At 52.9% G+C, this 17734-nt stretch overlaps 3 protein-coding genes across 3 annotated transcripts; 1 reads left to right on the top strand and 2 right to left on the bottom strand.

Moving 5' to 3' along the window:
- Window positions 1-6084: 6084 nt before the first annotated feature.
- POSPLADRAFT_1155782 (hypothetical protein) lies at window positions 6085-7236 on the bottom strand (the record flags this gene model as incomplete). Its single annotated transcript, XM_024486985.1, has 2 exons — window positions 6085-6726; window positions 6757-7236. Coding segments are annotated over 2 exons (1122 nt in total), but the record flags the coding sequence as incomplete, so codon positions are not given.
- A 4268-nt stretch (window positions 7237-11504) lies between these two features.
- Window positions 11505-12393, top strand: POSPLADRAFT_1156209 (hypothetical protein; the record flags this gene model as incomplete). The annotated part of the gene is made up of 2 exons (XM_024487040.1): window positions 11505-11958; window positions 12200-12393. Coding segments are annotated over 2 exons (648 nt in total), but the record flags the coding sequence as incomplete, so codon positions are not given.
- A 2262-nt stretch (window positions 12394-14655) lies between these two features.
- Window positions 14656-17510, bottom strand: POSPLADRAFT_1185658 (hypothetical protein; the record flags this gene model as incomplete). The annotated part of the gene is made up of 12 exons (XM_024489166.1): window positions 17279-17510; window positions 16762-16966; window positions 16272-16707; window positions 16154-16204; window positions 15980-16101; window positions 15847-15922; window positions 15737-15784; window positions 15537-15681; window positions 15400-15475; window positions 15236-15331; window positions 14904-15164; window positions 14656-14757 (listed from the first exon to the last, which is right to left on the bottom strand). The coding sequence occupies exons 1-12, from the start codon at window positions 17494-17496 to the stop codon at window positions 14656-14658; spliced, it is 1836 nt and encodes a 611-aa protein (XP_024334483.1). The 5' UTR covers window positions 17497-17510.
- Window positions 17511-17734: the final 224 nt, after the last annotated feature.

Here is a 17734-nt window from a genome sequence, read left to right as displayed (position 1 = left end):
GAGATCACTGCACATGACTCAGGATTTCATACAGGAGCGGCAATGTCCAGCTCAAGTGCAATGGCAATGAACACTTCATCATTTACTGGCAGGTCTNTCCTGCTTGCATGGCAGCTCAAGGGTAAATGTGTACTCATTGTCAACGGCCACATCGTTGCCAGGCAATACGCACGACAACACGAGCATCTCCAAACCTGTCCTCCACCTCGCCCATCCTGGAGTGTATGCTGGGCTTCCATCTTCATTGATCTTCCAGTGCTTGATGTTGACCTCTAGCAAGACTAAGTCATTGGGGTTGAAACATTGATGGCTGATGGTGGCATTGTGCTCATTGACTGTTTTGGACTGAAGGTGCTGCATGCATTGATACAACGGTCTATACTCCTATATCGATGCCTGACTCGTAGACGACGAGCGAGGACTTATGGACAGTGCGTCATCCTGAAGATCGAGCGAGGAAGTCGAGAATGACCACTACCCCAAGCGAAGAGGAGCAGAGACTTGAATGAATAACCAGGTCGAACTTAGGGTTCGACCGACTAATGGTACAACTACTTATACAAGTACCGACTGCGCACGGACCATTGTGTCTATGTGGTCGTGTTTAGTAAAGAAAGAAACGTAGTGGTACGATACCAGGCACAAAGTGCACACGGACCCCATTATGTAAGCTACATAATGTTCAACCTGCGGGTGAGCGCTAAGACAGGCGCCAGTATGGGCGCTAGTAATACAAGAAATAGAACGGAAAGATAAATGTTTCATTACCCCCCTACCAGAGTTGAAGTCCCATTCGACTACTTACTGCTCACCGTTTCCGTACAATTCCCAATCTACACCGTCATCCTCCTCTTCGTCGAACCACTCCTTGCGCGCATTTCTCCCCATGTTCTTCCATTCCTTGCCAGAGAGGTGCTTCTGATGTGGCCAGGAGCTGTCCCACGTCCATTGAGTAGAGTCGGGTGTCCAGTCGGGGTCGACTTTGCGAAAGACAATGGGTGTATCAGGGTAGGGGCGCGAGGATCCCGCGACGGGACTAGCCGGGGGTTCGGGGTTAGCGCTACGCGGTGGAGGGATGGGTACTGCTTTCATCTGCCTTTTCTTCTCCTTCCTCTCCTTCGCCTCATTGATGATTCCTTTGATGAACACATTGTCAACGACCACCCCCATGCGTCGCGCAGGTTCTTCAGGTGGTGCGGATACGTGTCGCTTCATCGGCCTGGTTCTGCACTCCCGCTCCAGGTGTCCAGGGGCTTCTTTCCCGCATCCTGCGCATCGTACGTCCGGACAGTCCCGTACCCAGTGTCGAGACGATCCGCATTGCCTGCAACTTTCCTTCGGGGTCCACCCAGGGTTGGGTTGCCAGTCAGCCAGGATAGTGGTGCTCCGCGGCATTGCTTGGAGGAAAGGGGATGGGATCGGGGCCCGCCTGAAGGCAGATGTCGGTAGGGGTGCAGGTAGGGGTAGGTACGCATTGGGGATGGCGTGCGGGATGAATTTGTTGTGTCGCGCCCGGATGCTGCGCGGTAGGAGCGGTTGAAAGCGATGGGCAACTTTCAGATTGTCGAGTCGAATGAGCTCGGTGAGGACACGGTCATCCTGTTGACGTAGGAGTCACTTGTGATGGTCGATGGCCTCGTCGGCTGCCTTGACAGCCTCATCATAGTCGCGGCGGGCGGAGAGATACGCCTCTAGTGTAGCTCAGTCGGTGGCATTGGTTGCCTCGGGGTTGTGGGCTTTGAGCTTGTTGAAAACGTCGGTGGGATTACTGAGGAGAAGCGTCAGCAAGGTGCTGTCGCCGACGTGGGTGTGCTTAGGGGTGTAGATCGAGATCCTTTTCCCGCCTTCGGTCGAGGGGGTATTGAACTGGTCGAGGAACGGGAGGGTGGAAGACATGTTGGTGCGAGTGGGGATGTAGTAACTGGGTAGAGCTGCTATCGATTCAGCTCAAGTCCTTCCTGTTCTTATACTCTGCCAACACTTCGTCAGCCGTCCCAGTCAGGTTCGCTTCGGGCTCCCATGAGTCATTGGCTGTTGAGTAACCCTTCCACCTGACGCGATATTCGCGGCACCGCATCCTCTTGTTCTCTCGGTGTCCGATGATGGTTTCAACTTTGTAGTTATCTTCGCCTTCAATAAGGTCAGGGGGTGGCCTCGTGTAGTTCGGACCATGGATCTCCGTCTCCGAGTAGGGAGATAGAAGCCATTTGTGGAAAACGGGGTGGACTCGCCAGGTGCTAGGCAAGTCTAGCTTGTACAAGACCATTCCAATCTTATCTAGGACTTTGAACGGCCCTTCTCGCCTTGGGGCTAGTTTCCTGGACGGGTACGGCAGCTTCAAGTTCCGGGAGTCTAGCCATACCAGCTGACCTTTACGGAAGGAACCCCCCTTCCTTTTTACTCTCTTGGCCAGGACGTTCTGGGCCATCTCCATTGCCGCATGTGCTTCTTTGCGGATGTTTTGCAAGTCCTTGAGGCGATAAGCTGCTTGGGGCGTGTTTGATCCAGGGTGCACGGTGGGTATTCCACGAGGTTCGTATCCCATCATGAGTTTGAATGGGGACGTCTTCGTTGTGGAATGCTCGCAGGAGTTGTGAGCAAATTGCGCGGTGTGAAGATGGTCAGCCCACTTATCCGGATCATTGGCAGTGAAGCAGCGGAGGTAGATCTCCAGCTCTTGGTTCACTCGTTCTGTCTCGCCGTTAGTTTGCGGATGGAATGCCATACTCATGGCTGATTGAACCCCAGTCATTTTGCAAAGTTCTTGGAAGACTTTGGATGCAAATTGCGGTCCTCGGTCACTGATGATCTTGTCTGGGAGTCCAAACCACTTGTAGACCTCTCGGTACATTGCATCTGCCGTCCCAAGAGCGTCAATTGTTTTGTTGCATGGGATGAAAATTACCCCCTTCATAAGGTCGTGGTCCACTACGACCAGAATTGAATCAAAGCCGTTGGACGGTGGCAAGTCGGTGATGTAATCGCACGAGAATGTGCTGAAGGGCTTGGCATTTGCGTGGGGTCGAATGGGGGTGATGGGCGGTCAGGCTGGATGGGTGTTGACCTTCATTTGCTGGCAGATGCCACAGCCGTTAACATAGCGAGCAACAAACTGGGCCATGCTTGGCCACCAGTAATCACGGCGTAAACCGAGGAGGGTTTTCTGAACACCGGGGTGTCCTGCGGAGGGGAGGTTGTGATAGTGGAAGACAAGACGCTTGCGAAGAGACTCATCTGGGGGTACATAGACCCGATCCTGGTACAAGAGGAGGTCATCATCAGTGGACCAGTCTGTTCCAGTGCGTGGGGTCCCTCCAGTGCATACCGCAGTGAGGCCTTCCTTCATTATGGGGTCATCTTTGAAAGAAAGGATGGTGTCGCGGGTGTCGATGTCGATGGCAGCGACCCATACTTCCGGTGGGAGCATAACAATGTCGGTGTTGTCATTAGAGCCGTCATCATGGTCGGGTCGGCAGGAGAGAGCGTCACTCTGCACCATTTGGGTACCAGGAATGTGTACCAGGCGGAAGTCAAACTCGGTCAGTTTACTCGCCCAGCGTGCTTATCGTCGGTTCATGTTTTTGGCTTGTTTCCAATATGTGAGGTTCTTGTGGTCACTGAGAATCGTCACTGGGTATGGGCTGCCAATGAGGTAGTGCCTTCACTCATCTAGTGCACGGATGACCGCATACAGCTCCCTGTTGTAGATGTCGTAGTTTCTCTCAGCCGCATTGAAGCTTTGAGAGAGGTATCCGCAAGGATGCCAGTCGCCATTGTCATCGCGCTGGCGTAGTACTGCTCCGGTTGCAAACTTGGAGGCATCGGTTTCGATAGCAAAGGGTCGGTCGGGATCCAGCATGCATAGTACTGGTTCTTCTAGGAATGCCTTCTTGAGGGTCACGAAGGCTTTCTGTTGGTCAGATCCCCAGGTCCAGGCAACATCCTTCTGGGTGAGAGCAACCAGCGGTTGCGCTTTGTCCGAGAAGCTTTTGATAAACCGGCGGTAAAAGTTTCCAAATCCAATGAAGGCGCGTACTTGCCTGAGGTTGGACGGCACCGGCCAATCCGCAATGCCAGCTAGTTTGACAGGGTCCATTGCGATTTCTCCTAGACAGATGATCATGCCGAGGAATTCGACTTCAGTGACATCAAAGGTGCATTTCTCCGGTTTGAGGTAGAGGTCGTGTTGTCGAAGTCGTTCGATAACACGTCGTGTTTGTTCTTCGTGTTCTGCCTTGTCCTGGGAAAAGATCAGGATGTCGTCCATGTAAATGCAGAGCCAGCCTTCTTGAAGCATGTCTGCGAATATTGTGTTCATCATCTGCTGGAACGTAGTGGGAGAATTACACAGCCCAAAGAACATCACCGTTGGTTCGTACAGCTGCGGCGGTTTGCCATCAGTTCCGGGTACGATGAATGCCGCCTTCCATTCGTCCCCTTTCTTGATTCAGACGTTGTTGTATCCGGCGCAGAGGTCCATCTTCATGAACACCTTGGTGTGCTTCAATTTGTCGAGGAGGTCCGATATAAGCGGGAGCGGGTATCGATCCTTGACTGTGTTCTCATTGAGCAGCCGGTAGTCTTGACAGGGGCGTAGTGAACCGTCTTTTTTACCAACAAAGAAGAATGGACTCGCCAACGGGGATTTCGAAGGGCGAATGTACCCTTTACTCAGGTTCTCCTCGAGGAACTTGTCGAGTTCCTTTCGTTGCTGCGGGTTGAGCGGATAGACCTGTTGCTTCATGTCCGCGAAGCCCTCCTTGAGGTTGATTTCGTGGTCATATTCGGTGTGGTCTGGAAGTCGCGCAGCAGTGCCTTTGTCGAAGACGGGGAGGAGATCGTGTAGGTAGGATGGTACCATCTGTGGTAGCATTTTTTCTGTCTTGCCTTGGGCATTCGAGGCTGCAAGTTCGGTGGAAGTGGTGACGCGCCTAATGTCGTGGTGGATCTTCCAGATCATGCCGTTGTGGAGTCGTTTGTAGCCGGACGAGAGTTCAGGAAGTCGCTCCTTGAGCGGAACATCCCTTACTGCTGGGGATTCTTGTTTCTCGTACTTGGTGATCATCGGCACTCCGGATAAGTAGGAAATGATGAACTCATCATCGTCGATGTCCTCCGCTTGTTCCTCGATGGACGCAATACCTGTTGACCCAAACCCATCCTCCCCGCGTTCAGTTTCGTCGATGCAGTTGGTTATAGTTACTGGTGGGGTGCTTATCCTTTCAAGGATGAGCTGAGCGACTCAGTCGCCGACTTTGACAGTGAATGGGAGGTCGGAGTTGTTGACTGAGACCTTGCCTCGGTAATCTGAGTCGATTACTCCTGCAGTGACATCAATTTCCTATAGTGCTAGGCCGGATCAAGGTGCGATTCTTCCATAGTGTCCTTCGGGGATAGCCATGGTAAGATCGGTGCCGACCAGGCCTTGTCGTCGGGCAGGGATGATGAGTTGATGCGCAGCAGAGATGTCATATCCTGCTGCGCCACTAGTCTTTTGTTTGGAAAGGGTTGCGTGTTCCGAGGTGGAGATGACGACAAATTCGTCCTCCGTTGGTTCTGGGAGTGGGGTAGTTACAGCCTTCTTTAGTTCTAGCCGAGCCACTCGCCTTTGGTACAGGTCCATCTTCCAGGCCCTTGTCTCATCTTTCGTCCATCGGTGGTTTAGTTCAACTTGTCCGGTCTTCCAGTCTATCTTGGGGTTTTCGAGCTTGAGCCAGGTATGGCCGAAGATGATGTCTTCCTTGCCGATGCTGGCGATGTAGGCTTTGACAAATCGGGGTTCTCCGCTTATCTTGTAGGATAAGAGAGCTCTTCGCGTGATGAGTGCTTCTTTGTTCGGTGTTCCATCCACGTTGAAGACGGGGATGGGTCGGGGAAGAGGTTCTGTCCGAAGTCGATGTTCTCAGATGAATCTCGGGCTGATGAAGATTCCAGTTGCGCCGCTATCAATGAAAGCATGCGCCTCGACGTCTTTTCGTCCCACAGTAATCGGAATGTGCAGAGCGCGTTCATTTCGGACTACTAGAATTACACGGGACAGTGAAACAGATACGGGCAGTGGTTGCGTCGGCTCACCCTGCCCCTTCAAAAATCCTCCATCGTAAGTTCTTCATACAGCTCCCGCTTCTCGTCGGCAGAGAGTGCCTTGATTCTGGCATGGAAGTCGTCCTTCCCAGATCCTCCCTGGTTCGGCCTCCCACCCCCTTGTTGTGCGGCCACTTTCTTGCGGCAATCCTTGGCGCTGTGACCCTTGATGTGGCAGTAGAAGCACAGGTTCCTGTCCCTGTGGAGCTTCCGATCGGCCTCGTTGAGAATGGCTCCTAGTTCCCATTTCCTTCCTCCCGGTGTGGAGGCGAAGGTTGATGCGACGGCAGTGGCATCAACATCCATTGGTTCGCCATAGTCCCTGGTGTCTGTGACAACGAGAGCCCCCTGCTTGGCTGCGTCAGCATTTCGTACTTCGTCATACCAGGCCTTCATGGTGTTGGGTCGATCCCTAGCAATCCTGGTTGCGAGCGCAAAATACAGCTCCTTCGGGAGTCCTTTGACAAAGTTGGCATGGAGAGTGTGGTAGTCGTTCTCGGTGCGGTTGATGCCATTGACTTCGGTGTCCTTGAGCTGGGCTTTCGGCGCTAGCTGCTCGAAGCGGGTGATGTAGTTTCCAAGGGAGAGCACTGTCTTCTTGTTCTTCTGTCGTTCGGGCAGCTTCATCAGGATTTGGTGCGCCTTGATTCATGTTCCGTGCTCGGGAAACACTTCCTCAAGGGCGGTGGCGAAGGCTGCCCAATCAGGATAGACCTGGACTCCCCCTGCCGACTTCTCGTAGTATGCGTCTGCCCATGTCTTCCCTAGGTCCTTCCTCATCAACGCTACAGTGAAGGTGATCTTTGCTTCATCGCTAAGTCTGGTGTTGTTGGTGGCGACGAAGTAGGAAAGAACGCATTGAAGGAAGCGTCTAAGATCCTCTGCCTTTCCGCTGAAGGGTTCCGGAGCGGGGATGTTGAGGCGGAGGGGTCGATTGGCGGTTGATTGTTGAAGTCGGTATGTATCGAGAGCAGCCGCCACGATGCGCTGATCGATGTCTGCTTGAGTGAATGTTGCCATAGGGACTTCAACTAGTGCGTTGGTTGGTGCGGGTGGAGCTGGTGGTAGTTCGATGTCTGGGATTTCGATGGGAACATACTGAACTTCAGGGAGCTCGAGTGGTTGTTTATCTTTCTGTTCTATTTCCTGTATTACTAGCACCCATACTGGTGCCTGTCTTAGCGCTCACCCGCAGGTTGAACATTATGTAGCTTACATAATGGGGTCCATGCGCACTTCGTGCCTGGTATTGTACCACTATGTTTCTTTCTTTACTAACACGACCACACAGATATAGTGGTCCGTGCGTAGCTGGTACTTGTATAAATAGGTGTACCATTAGTCGGTCGAACCCTAAGTTCGACCTGGTTATTCATTCAAGTCTCTGCTCCTCTTCACTTGGGGTAGTGGTCATTCTCGACTTCCTTGCTCGATCTTTAGGACAACGCACTGTCCATAAGCCCTCGCTCGTTGTCTACGAGTCAGGCATCAATATAGGAGTATAGACTGTTGTATCACGTAAGCACCTGCGATGTGTGCAACCGTACCAAGACATTCCCCACCAAACCCCAGGGTCCGCTGAAGCTGAACGAGATCCCCAAACGCCCATGGCAGATCATCACCACCGATATGATCATTGGCCTGCCAAAGTCTGATGGATTCGACTTGATCCTAGTTACCGCCGACCGCTTCACCAAACAGGTCCACTTCTCTGCCTGTCATGAGACCCTGACAGCAGAAGGTGCAGCAGACCTATATATCCGCGACATGTTCAAACACCATGGGACCCCGGCCAAGGTCATATCAGACCAAGGTCCCCAGTTCGCGTCAAAGTACCTCCATGCAGTATACAAGGGACTAGGGATCGAGCCGGCGCTGTCTGCAGTGTTCCACCCTCAGATGGATGGCCAGACCAAGTGCTGGAATCAGGAGATCGAGCAGTACCTGCATGCATTCACAAGCCACAGGCAGGATGATTGGGCCAGACAGTTGCCGCTTGCCGAATTTGCATTGAACAATAGAGTTCATTCGGCAACCGGGCACTCCCCCTTCTTCCTGAATCAGGCATATCACCCTGAAATCCAAGTACGGATCAATCCAATGTCCATGATGCCTGCGGCCGCAGATTGGCTTAGAATCCTAAAGGAGATCCGCGATGATACACGCTCCGCGTTGGAGCTGTCAGCCGAACAGATGAAGGTGTACTACGATAAGCATGTGCAGGAGGCACCAGTCTTCGCACCGGGGGATAAGGTCTGGCTCAATGCCCGGAACCTTAAGCTGAAACAGCCAAGCAAGAAGCTCAGTCCCAAGCGCCTTGGACCATATGCCGTGCAGCGAAAGCTCGGACACTTAGATTATGAGTTGGTTCTGCTGAAGTCAGTGCCTGTGCACCCGGTGTTCCACATCTCCTTGCTTAGCAAATACATGCATAGCGAGATCCCGGGCCGGGAGCCAGAGGAGCCACCTGCCATCTGTCACGAGTTGATACGGTGTCTAGCCGTCTTTTAATTTTTTCCTTTTCACGGGCTCGAACCCGCAACCTCTGTACTATATGACTGATATGGATGCATCATTATCTACTGTATGATTAGATTAGATGGGCGGCAGTGCGCGGCACAGCTTGGGCCCCGCTGACACAGCCGCACTGACTCACCGGCCCCCGGGGCTGCGTCAGCATGCTGTGCATGGACCAGCTGCACACAGACCAATGCGCACAGCCTGCCCTTATCTTCCCCTGTATATAAGCCGGCCTCTGCTGCCATAGGGACCTCAGTTTCGACCTCTTGTTCCTAGGTCAGGAAGCATCCCTTTGTATTCCTTTCTTACTTAACTAATATATCATTTTGTTCCTAGCCTTAGGTTTGAGCGTTACTCACCATTGCTTTGGTGAGACCCAGTCGAATGCCCCCAGCCTTCGTGTTTGTCCTTGTCGCTTGACCCCAAGTCGCAACAACGAGTCAGGCATTGATATAGGAGTATAGACCATTGTATCATTATAAGTGAAATCTTGATTTTGGACTCACAATGCCCAAGTACAGCCATCGTCGCCGAGTGGTGTACAATGGTCCATGACATTACAGCAGTGAGTACCTCAGCTAAAGGCCAAACACCGAGGGCTAACTCTACTCACAGACACATGCAGCTGGTTCTTAATTACAGATATGACATCGCTCGGTGCTACACCATTGGACTCTGTGAAGACATGGGTACAGAGTGGATGTGCATGGGTAGTGATGTCCATACCCAGTTTTTGTGCAAGTCGGGCATGCCGTTGACCATCTGGATCCTGGGAGAGATATGAGACACGTATTTCTATATCAAATTGGGCACACCTGTGAAGACCATCAGTGTCAGCATTTGGCCTGTTATACATGACGACCTCATGAAGATGAGACAGTTGTTCGACAAACTTGCCACATTCAAAGGTGAGTACACACCACGCAAAACTGGTGCACGCTAACAACATGTACAGAGCACTCAGCTCTGCCCTTTCTCAGGGCTTCGAAAATGCAGATGCAGAGAGGAAGAGGGGACAACAATGCCATGGTGAGCTTCATCTGAGCCAATAAAACAAGCTCACTCACATTGGATAGGTGACTGATTTCAAACACTGCTACAATGCATGAAACATTTATCTTTCCGTTCTATTTCTTGTATTACTAGCGCCCATACTGGCACCTGTCTTAGCGCTCACCCGCAGGTTGAACATTATGTAGCTTACATAATGGGGTCCATGCACACTTCGTGCCTGGTATCGTACCACTACGTTTCTTTACTAAACACGACCACATAGACACAATGGTCCGTGCGCAGTCGGTACTTGTATAAGTAGTTGTACCATTAGTCGGTCGAACCCTAAGTTCGACCTGGTTATTCATTCAAGTCTCTGCTCCTCTTCGCTTGGGGTAGTGGTCATTCTCGACTTCCTCGCTCGATCTTCAGAATGACGCACTGTCCATAAGTCCTCGCTCGTCGTCTACGAGTCAGGCATCGATATAGGAGTATAGACCATTGTATCATCCATGGTCTGAACTACACAAGGCCACCTCCTGACCTTATTGAAGGTGAAGATAGCTATGAAGTCAAAGCCATTGTTGGACACCGAGAGAACAAGAGAATGCAGTGTCAGGAGTATTGCGTCAGGTGGAAAGGTTACTCAACCACTGATGACTCATGGGAGCCCAAAGCGAACTTGACAGGAACTGCGGACGAAGTGCTAATGGAGTATAAAGAAAGGAAGAACTTAAGCTGAATCGACAGCAGCTCAACCCAGTCGCTACACCCCTTCACACATATCAACATGACATCCACCCTTTTGTTCCTCGACCAGTTCAATGCCCCCTTGACCAAAGGTGGAAAGAGGATTTTGATCTACACCCCTAAGCACACCCATGTTGGCAACAGCACCTTGCTGACGCTCCTTCTCAGTAACCCCGCTGATGTCTTTAATAAACTCAAAGCCCACAACCCCGAGGCAACCAATGCCACTGACTGCGCCACACTAGAAGCATACCTCTCTGCCCGCTGCAAATATGATGAGGCTGTTGAGGCAGCAGATAAGGCCATCGACCACCACAAGCAGCTGCTATGCCAACAAGACGACCGTGTCCTCACCAAGCTCATTTGACTTGACAATCTGAAAGTGGCCCATCGCTTTCAACCGCTCCTCCTGCGCAGCATCCGTGCACAACACAACAAATTCATCCCATGTGCCATTCCCAACGCATACCTACCCCTACCCGCACCCCTACCGACGTCCGCCTTCAGGCGTCCCCCAATCCTGTCCCTCTTCCTCCAAGCAACACCGCAGAGCACGACCATCCCAGCTGACTGGCAACCCAACCCCGGTTGGACCCTGAATGTCACGAGTTGACATGGCATTTAGCCATTTTTTCATTTTTTTCCTTTTCGCGGGCTCGAACCCGCGACCTCTGTACCATACACCTGAATGGACAAGTTCTTATCTACTGTACGATTAGATTAGATGGGCGGCAGTGCACGGCACAGCTTGGGCTCCACTGACACAGCCGCACTGACTCACCGGCTCCCGGGGCTGTGTCAGCAATGCTGCGCACAGACCAGCTGCACATGGACCAATGTGCACAGCCTGCCCTAAATCCCCCATGTATATAAACCAGCCTCTGCTGTCCTAGGGACCTCAGTTTCGACCTCTTGTCCCTAGGTCAGTAAGCCCCTGTACTTACTTACTTTCCTATGCTAATTAACTTGTCCCTAGCCTTAGGTTTGAGCACTGCTCACCATTGCTTCGGTGAGAATCAGTTGAACACCCCCAGCATCCCTTTGTTTGGTTTTCCCCTGCCACTTGACCCTAAGTCGCAACACCGAAGGGAAGCTGCAGACAATGCAGATCGTCTCGACACTGGATACAGGACTGTCTGGACAGGCGGTGCGCAATATGTGGAAAGGAGGCCCCTGGACATCTGGAGCGAGAGTGCGGGACCAGGCCAATGCAGCGACACATATCCGCACCACCTGAAGAACCTGCGCAACGCGTGGGGGTGGTCGTTGACAACATGTTCCTTGAAGGGATCATCAATGAGGCGAAGGAGAGAAAGGCAAAAGAAAGGCAGATGAAAGCAGTACCCATCCCTCCCCCGCACAGTGCTAACCCCGAACTTCCAACCAGTCCCATTGCGGGACCCTTACGTCCCCGTCCCAATACACCTGTTGTCCTTCGCAAAGTCGATCCTGACTGGGTCCCTGATGCTGCCCAATGGATGTGGGACAGCTCCTGGCCACATCAAAAGCATCTGTCTGGCAAAGAGTGGAAGAACATTGGGAGGGACACATGCAACGAGTGGTTTGACAAAGCGGAGGATGACGGCGTAGACTGGGAATTATATGGAGACGGTGAGCAGTGAGTAGTCGAATGGGACTTCGACTCTGGCAGGGGGGTAATGAAACAGTTGTCTTTCCATTCTATTTCTTGTACTACTAGCACCCATACTGGCGCCTGTCTTAGTGCTCACCTGCAGGTTGAACATTATGTAGCTTACATAATGGGGTCCATGCACACTTCATATCTGGTAGTGTACCACTATGTTTCTTTCTTCACTAACATGACCACACAGACACGGTGGTCTGTGCATAGCCGGTACTTGTATAAATAGTTGTACCATTAGTCGGTCAAACCCTAAGTTCAACCTGGTTACCAATTCAAGTCTCCGCTCCTCTTCGCTTGGGGTAGTGGTCATTCTCAATTTTCTCACTCGATCTTCTGGACGACACACTGTCCATAAGCCCTCGCTCATTGTCTATGAGTCAGGCATTGATATAGGAGTATAGACCGTTGTATCAGTGACCTGTCCATGTCAAGTGCCGCCCCACACAGCAAGGTTGCTGTTCAAACCCAGGAAAGGGAAAAAGAAAAGAAAAAAGGAGAAACAAAAATAGTCCGTGACATAGCAACTCGTGACAGCATGTATGGTTCATACATCTTACAGATTGTATTGTACATGCAGTGACAATTAATGCTGGTGTTCCGTGGTGCTGTAATACCCCACAATTTTCGTTTTTTTTACTCTTTAGACACATTCAATTGGTTTTATTTTAATAAATACGCAGATTATCTGTCACGAGTTGACACGGCGTCTAGCCGTTTTTTAATTTTTTCCTTTTCACGGGCTCGAACCCGTGACCTCTGTACTATACGCTCGAACGGACAAGTCCTTATCTACTGTACAATTAGATTAGATGGGGCGGCAGTGCGCGGCACAGCTCGGGCTCCGCTAACACAGCCTCTCTGACTCACCGGCCCCTGGGGCCGCATCAGCATGCTGCGCACGGACCAGCTGTACACGGACCAGTGCGCACAGCCTCCCCTAAACTCCCCCTGTATATAAGCCGGCCTCTGCTGCCCCAGGGACCTCAGTTTCGACCTCTTGTCCCTAGGTCAGTAAGCCTTCAGTTGTATTCCTTTTCTTTACCTAACTAATATATTATCTTGTCCCTAGCCTTAGGTTTGAGCATCGCTCACCATCGCTTCGGTGAGAATCAGTCGGACGCCCCCAGCTTTTAGGTTTTCCACAGTCGCTTAACCTCAAGTCGCGACATTATCATTCACACGAGTCCTTGTACTAGCTTAATGGTGTCGTATAATTAGATAACTTATTAGATAACATTGTAACTAATACATAACGGTCTGCTGAGGCGTGCTGAGATGCAGGCTCCTTCCCACCACTGTGGGAGTTATAGGGACTCAATCCGACAAATTTGATGCAAGCTAAGTCCTGCAAGCCCATCTGCCACACTTGTGCCACAATCCGGCTACATCCGAGGCTAAATTAAACTTCAAATCCCAACCTTAAACCCCCATAACTCCCTACAGCGGCTGGCACAAAACATCTACAAACAGCGGAGGAGCGGCGCATGTCACCTCGATTAGGAAGGCAGGATAATGACCCATCATTACATAATTATCTTGGCCCCATGTACAGTAGCGTTTCTCGCGTCCTAAGGCACGTCGTGTCTCGTTGTCCTTGGTGCAGTTTTGTGACCAATGACTATAGCTTTCACACCGCTAATGAATTTTCTATATCTGGCTTTCACACAAAGGATCACATCCCTGTCGAGCTCAATCTGACTGATCAAGATGTCATGCAACAGTGAACACCCCTTCATTGAAGAACTCATCCTCGGCCTGGCTGGCACTTCAGCGCTCTCAATGCATTTGCGACCCAGGTTTTCGACTGTCACATTGAAGATATGGCTTCCAAGATGGAAAGTGTTGCAAGCAATGGGCTTTCTGCGCATTGCTGTTATGCTTACTTAGGGGGGATTGCAATGATCTCAATTGATGCAATCAAAATGTTTTGATGACATTTATCATATCCGGGAATCGATCCTGCCTCATATGGGATGTGCGGCGTCGGTCCTCCGCTGTTTGTAGATGTTTTGTGCCAGCCGCTGCAGGGAGTTATAGGGGATTAAGGTTCAAATGGGATGTCACATGATATGCACGTGATGAGATGGCACATGATCTGTAGCAAGACTTCTATTCTCGGATACACAAGATAAAACATTGAGTACGCTATTCGGATGAAGTCCCCTATAACTCCCACAGCGGCGGGAAGGAGCCTGGCTGAGATGCTGAATCCGCTGAAAGAAGTGACTTAGCCAGCTGAACAGCTGAAATCGCTGACGTGCTGAACTCAGCACGTCAGCGACCTCAGAGCGTCTCAGAGCGTCAGCGGACTTCCACTTTTCCTGATGGGCGCGGGATGTGTTCTGTCAGGAGCTCTGGAATGAGAGCGGGGAGTGTGTTTGTAACGAGGCTGTCATAGACTATGAAATATATTTACTTGTGGTGACTTTGTGTATGTCCCCTCGCCCTCGACTGCGCTCCATTCCCATGCCCCTCCACCACCCTCTGTTGCCTTGCACTTGGCCTATCTCTCGATTTTCACTCGGTCACTTCTCGCACGCTGCTGATCCACCATCACAGCGCACAGATGCCGATTCGTTCGCCTAGGTGCTGTCGCCGCTTCTAGCAAAAGCATGCACGCGGGACCACAGACTATCTACGCCCGCGCACCACGCAGCCCCTCCTCACAACTCCAGGATCGCAGAGACGTCGCCCAGCACGAGATCCTTCAAGTTTCCAAAGTTCGGCGTCCCAAAGCCCGTCACCGGGTCCCACCCGACCGTTGCCTGCATTGAACGGAACGCGTCGTCAGCACACTCGCACACTCGCGTCGCCTTCCCGGCAAGCAGCAACAGCAGCAGCAGTGATGGCGACAGCAGCAACGACAGCGCCAACAAAACAACATCAACAGTAATAGAACACAGCTACTCACGTTGAAGCCCTCCGTGCCGCAGCCCGGGTTGCTCCCGCCCACGATGTCGTTGAAGCCGTCCGGGAAGACCGCGCCGATCGCGTACAGCAGCGGGTTCAGGAACCCGAGCGGCGCGAGCCCCCGCGCGAGGCGCGCGTCATTGAGCAGCGACACGAGCCCCGCGAACGTCGGCGACGCGGCGGACGTCCCGCCGATCTGGCCCTCCACGCCGCCGACGAAGAGGTTGAAGAACTGGCCCTGCGCGGCGACATCGGGGTATGCCTGGAGGGCGGCCATCATATGTCAGTGTCAGCGTCAGTGAGGGGACGAGATGGCGTGATTCTGGGACGTACACGGCCGGACGGGTTGTAGAGGCCCGCGTAGGTGCCGGGCACGAGCTTGCTGAGGTAGGTGTCCACTGCGAGCTCCTGGTAGGCGGGGCGCGAGAACTGTGGATCCCGCACACGGTGAGCGACGTCTGGCACGCTGGTCAGGGACGGGATCTCATGGGGCTCACGTAGTTGCTGAATCCGCCGCCCGAGATGTAGTACACTTCCTCGGGGATGTACCACGTCGCGCCGACCGAGGTCACGCTGCAGATTGTACATCACTCGATTAGACGGCTGCCGCGCCTCGGGGGACGGTCTGACTCACTAGGGACAGGCGGCAGGGAATGCAGGTATGAACTTGTGCTCGTTCAGGCCGTTGTTAGTGTAGCACTGTTGCGTAGCCGGGTCGGAATCGCCGTCGCCGACACCGTTATCGCCAGAGCTGAAGGACAGCGAGACGCCTCGGGCTCCTACATGGTGAAACGGTGAGCCACGGCCGCTAGCTAATTGAAGGGAGCATCGCACCGAGCTGGGCGAAGCTAGCGCAGACACGCTTGGCATAGCTTTCAGGAACTGGAAGATGGTAGTCAGATCAGAACTGGGGGTGTGAAGGCATGCATGGCGTGACCACATACCAGTTTGCTCGTCGTCACCGTAGCTGGTGGAGATCGTCTGCGGTGGGCTTGGGTCGCTAAGAATGTACTCCAACCACTGACATAGACATCATCGTGAATATCTGCTGCTCTGTTGATGATGTTCCGAACTCACATTCGCATACGGCTCATTCGAATCGGTGGGCGTAAGGTCGTCGGGAATGAAGGGCGGACTCCCTCCAGTAGTGTAGAACGTCCTCGGAGTGGGGTACGTCAAGCCAAATGCGTACTGGGTGTCTGTACAGCCACCATCAGTCATGGGGGTGTTTTGGGTTCCAACTTGACATACCCAGGTTCGCCTCGATTCCCGCCGCATCAGGCGACTGGTCGTTTGTCCCATCTTGTGGGGAACAGATCGCCATCAGCTTCCATCACATCAATCGCCCCGGACAATCGACACAACTCACTGTTGATATACACAACGTCGAACGTCGAGTCCGCCGCCTCGGGCACGAACGCCTCGTTGAACAAATGAAAGTCCTCCAGGTTCGCGTTCTGGCCGAGATAGCCCGTCACCGCGAGCTTGTTCTCGCCCGCGGCCGCCGGCACGTACCCAACCGCGTTGTAGAGCTCCTTCAGGCACGTGGGCGTGATCGACGCGTTGCAGCTCGCGTTCACCTGCCCGTTGTACGCGGAGGGTATCGAGATGTACGGCGCGTCGGTCTTTATGGCAGCGGGCGCGTCGCCGGCGAAGTGGTACGTCGCGGCGTCGCGCCTGAAGCGCGCGAAGGACGTCGTGGGCTGCACGACGTCGACGTGCGCGTGGAGGTGCTCGGGGAGGCTGTAGGAGGTTGTGCGCACGAGGGCGGCGCCGCTTGCATCGTGGACCCAGACGTGATATTCCTTGGTTACATGATGAGTCCACAAACGGGCATCTGTTGACAGAAAGAGACCTACCGTCTTCATCATTTCCTCGGCCATAGAGACCGGAATTCGGATGGTAACCCAATCCTGAGCCGGCGAACGGGACAGCGCGTCCGATGGAATACCATGAGAGGCAAGCCATTCGTCGACGAGCTGAATGCTCTCGGGGTGAGGCGCTACGAGCGCCTCTACCTCTTCTTTGGACAGGTGTACACCATACCGTTCATGGAATGGGTCACTAAGTGCCTCGATCAGCGTCATAACATCCACTGACCTCTACCTAGTATTGTGAGCAGAAATCCTGGAGGCCGACTTCTGCCAACTGCCAGCAGAATGGCAATTGCCACCCTGGCAGAATATGGCAGATTTCGGGCGGGGTTTACACCCAATCGTGGACGTGGCGATGCGATTTGGCCACAAACCTTCTGTCGCCCTCCAAAATCCGTTCTGCCATCTGCCATGGCAATTGCCTGGCGGGCAGAAATACCTGGCAGAGTGGCAGACTTCTGCCAACAACACTACATCCAAGACCGAGCAGATATACCCCTACCTGATCTCGTACAAGTGCTGCTCCAGCACCGCAAAGTTGGGCTGTGGCAGGCCGATTCGCAGCTCGATGAGATGATCGGCAGGAGCGGCCTTGGTCTTGGTCCATCCACGAGGAGGGGCGACGGACTCTTTGACCTTGTGAGCGCAGTCGCTGGGCGAGCCGGGAGCGGCGACAGCGAGAGAGGTCAGAGCCAACACAGACCAGAGAAAGAGCCTCATGGTGGGAGTAGTCGCAGACTCGACGGCGGTATCAAGCTGCGTCCACGAGTTTATATATGGCGCATGCGTGCATATGTTTCGGCCATGGACGGTGGGAGGCACATTGCCCGCGACGATCATACGTAACACGCGGGCCTACTGTTCAGGCCCCCTCCCTCGATCGCGTGTTATCGCGCGTTCTCGTCTTCTCACCCCTCGGCCAATCTTAGACCTCGGTGGTCTATGTATGTCTGTCCAG

This window comes from Postia placenta, assembly GCF_002117355.1.
Source record: "Postia placenta MAD-698-R-SB12 unplaced genomic scaffold POSPLAscaffold_17, whole genome shotgun sequence".
Taxonomy (NCBI): Eukaryota; Fungi; Basidiomycota; class Agaricomycetes; order Polyporales; family Adustoporiaceae; genus Rhodonia; species Rhodonia placenta.
This window is presented reverse-complemented; position numbering and strand designations above follow the sequence as displayed.